At 46.5% G+C, this 2500-nt stretch overlaps 1 protein-coding gene across 1 annotated transcript in view; it reads right to left on the reverse strand.

Moving 5' to 3' along the window:
* Window positions 1-2500, reverse strand: part of LOC113823486 (uncharacterized) — a 49166-nt gene that overhangs the window by 13257 nt on the left and 33409 nt on the right. Inside the window, exon 3 of the mRNA XM_070123375.1 lies at window positions 1996-2223. Coding sequence (XP_069979476.1) covers window positions 1996-2223 — 228 coding nt within the window. The remainder of the gene's footprint in view (window positions 1-1995; window positions 2224-2500) is intronic.

Below are 2500 nucleotides of genomic sequence, written 5' to 3' on the forward strand. Positions count from 1 at the left end.
GAGGGAGGGATGGAGAGAGAGGGAGGAAATGAGGGAGGGAGGGGGAGGGAGGGAGAGGGAGGGAGGAAGGAGGGGATGGAGAGAGAGGGAGGAAGGGAGGGAGGGAAGGAGGGAGGAAGGAAGGGAGGGGGATGGAAGGAGGAAGGGAGACGGAGGGAGGAAGGGAGAGGGAAGGAGGGAGGGAGGGAGAGGTGGAGAGAGAGGGAGAAAATGAGGAAAGAGGAAGGGAGAAGGAGGGAGAGAGAGAGAGAGTGAGGGAGAGGGAGGGAGGAAGAGGAGAAGGAAGGAGGGAGGGAGAGGGAGTAAAGGAGGGAAAGAAGAAGGGAGAAGGAGGAAGGAAAGAGGAAGGGAGATGGAATGAGGAAGGGAGACGGAGGGAGGAAGGGAGGGAGGGAGGAAAGGAGAGGGAGTCAGGGAGGAGGGAGGAAGGGATAGAGAGAGAGGGAGGTAGGGAGGGAAGGAAGGAGGGAGGTAGGAAGGGAGGAGAGGGAAGGAGGAAGGGAGGGAGAGGGAAGGAGGGAGGGTAAAAGGAGGGAGAGGGAAGGAGGAAGGGAGAGGGAAGGAGGAAGGGGAGAGGAAGGGAGGAAAGGGAGAGGACGAGAGGAAGAGAGAGTGAGAGAGAGAGAGAGAGAGAGAGAGACGGAGAGAGAGAGAGAGAGAGAGAGAGAGAGAGAGAGGATGGAGGGAGGAAAGAAGAGAGGGAGCGGGAAGGAGTAAGGGAGAGGGAGGGAGGAAGGGATAGAGAGAGAGGGAGGTAGGGAGGGAAGGAAGGAGGGAGGTAGGAAGGGAGGGAGAGGGAAGGAGGAAGGGAGGGAGAGGGAAGGAGCAATAGACGGGGAGGGAAGGAGGAAGGGAGGGAGAGGGAAGGAGGAAGGGAGAAGGAAAGGAGGAAGGGAGAATAAGGGAGGAAAGGAGAGGACAGAGAGAGAGAGAGAGAGAGAGAGAGAGAGAGAGAGAGAGAGAGAGAGAGAGAGAGAGAGAGAGACAGAGAGAGAGAGAGAGAGAGAGAGAGCGAAAAAGAGAAAGAGAGAGAGAGAGAGAGAGAGAAACAAACATAGAGAGTGAGAGCGAGAGAGAAAGAGAGAGAGAGAGAGAGAGAGAGAGAGAGAGAGAGAGAGAGAGAAAGAGAGAGAGAAAGAGAGAGAAAGAGAGAAACAAATAAATAAATTTATATATAGAAAGATAGGTAGATAGAGAAAGAAAGATGATAGCAGTTCCGATATTTGAATAGATAATTTATTGCAATGATAATGATTGGTATGATAAAAACGATGGACGAGGCAAGAAAAGAAGAAAGTAAAAGGAAAAAAGGAAAAAAAAACAGATGGAATGACAAGTGGAGAGGAAATGCAGAAGTGTCGAGAGAAAAATGTATATAATAAGAGGAAATAATAAAAAAGAAATGAAAAAAAAATGCTAAATTGTATGTGTGTTGCCCTCTGGTTTTGCTCTAACTTTTCCTTATGAAATGCAGTCACTCGTGTAAACATTCTTGTTCATGTGCGCAGTCATAGAAACACATGCGCATTCAAACACATTCACAGATATAAAGACACGGGTGCAGATACACTCAAAAATACCCAGACACGGAGACACATACACAAATTTACAGATATAGACACGAACATCAACACACAGACACACACATACACACATTTACAGATATAGACACGAACACACGTACACACACGCACACACACACACACACACACACACACACACACACACACACACGCACACACACATATACAGATATAGACGCACACACACAGTATAATAATAGGTAATATGAGAAAAGTCCAACAGACCATTGATAAAAAAAAAACATTTCCACAAAAGTGAAGGAGAATAAAACAACAAAGACAGATAGATGGACATAGATAGATAGATAGAGAGAGTGAAAAAGGGAGATAGATATATAGATAGAGAAAGAGAGAAAGAGAAAACAAAACAAATCAAAGAAAGAAAGAAAGAAAAAAACAAAAACAAGATTACCTGCATCTTTTTTAGCTCCGTTGGCGTAAAAAATCTTGATATTGCCTTTGTGGAAGCCATTGTGACGCAACATGTTATAGGCCAGTTTGACGTTGTCTCTCGTGACCTCAGGTGAAAGGTCACGACTCCAGCCCCCCGAGAGAACAACGGCTTGGTCACACACCTCGAAGAGTCGGCAGCGGGTGTGGACAGTCTCGTGGGTCGGGGAACACCTCTTCGAATTCACACCTGGAGAGAGAGAGAAAAAAAAATAATGATAGAGAGAAAATGAGAGATAGGCAGAGATATATAGATATGTAAACAGGAACACCTCTTCGAATTCACACCTGTAGAGAGAGAGAGAGAAAAAAAAATAATGATAGAGAGAGAGAAAATGAGATAGATAGATATGTAAACACCTTTTCAATTCACACCTGGAGAGAGAGAGAGAGAGAGAGAGAGAGAGAGAGAGAGAGAGAGAGAGAGAGAGAGAGAGAGAGAGAGAGAGAGAGAGAGAGAGAGAGAG

This window comes from Penaeus vannamei, chromosome 7 (assembly GCF_042767895.1).
Source record: "Penaeus vannamei isolate JL-2024 chromosome 7, ASM4276789v1, whole genome shotgun sequence".
Classification (NCBI taxonomy): Eukaryota; Metazoa; Arthropoda; class Malacostraca; order Decapoda; family Penaeidae; genus Penaeus; species Penaeus vannamei.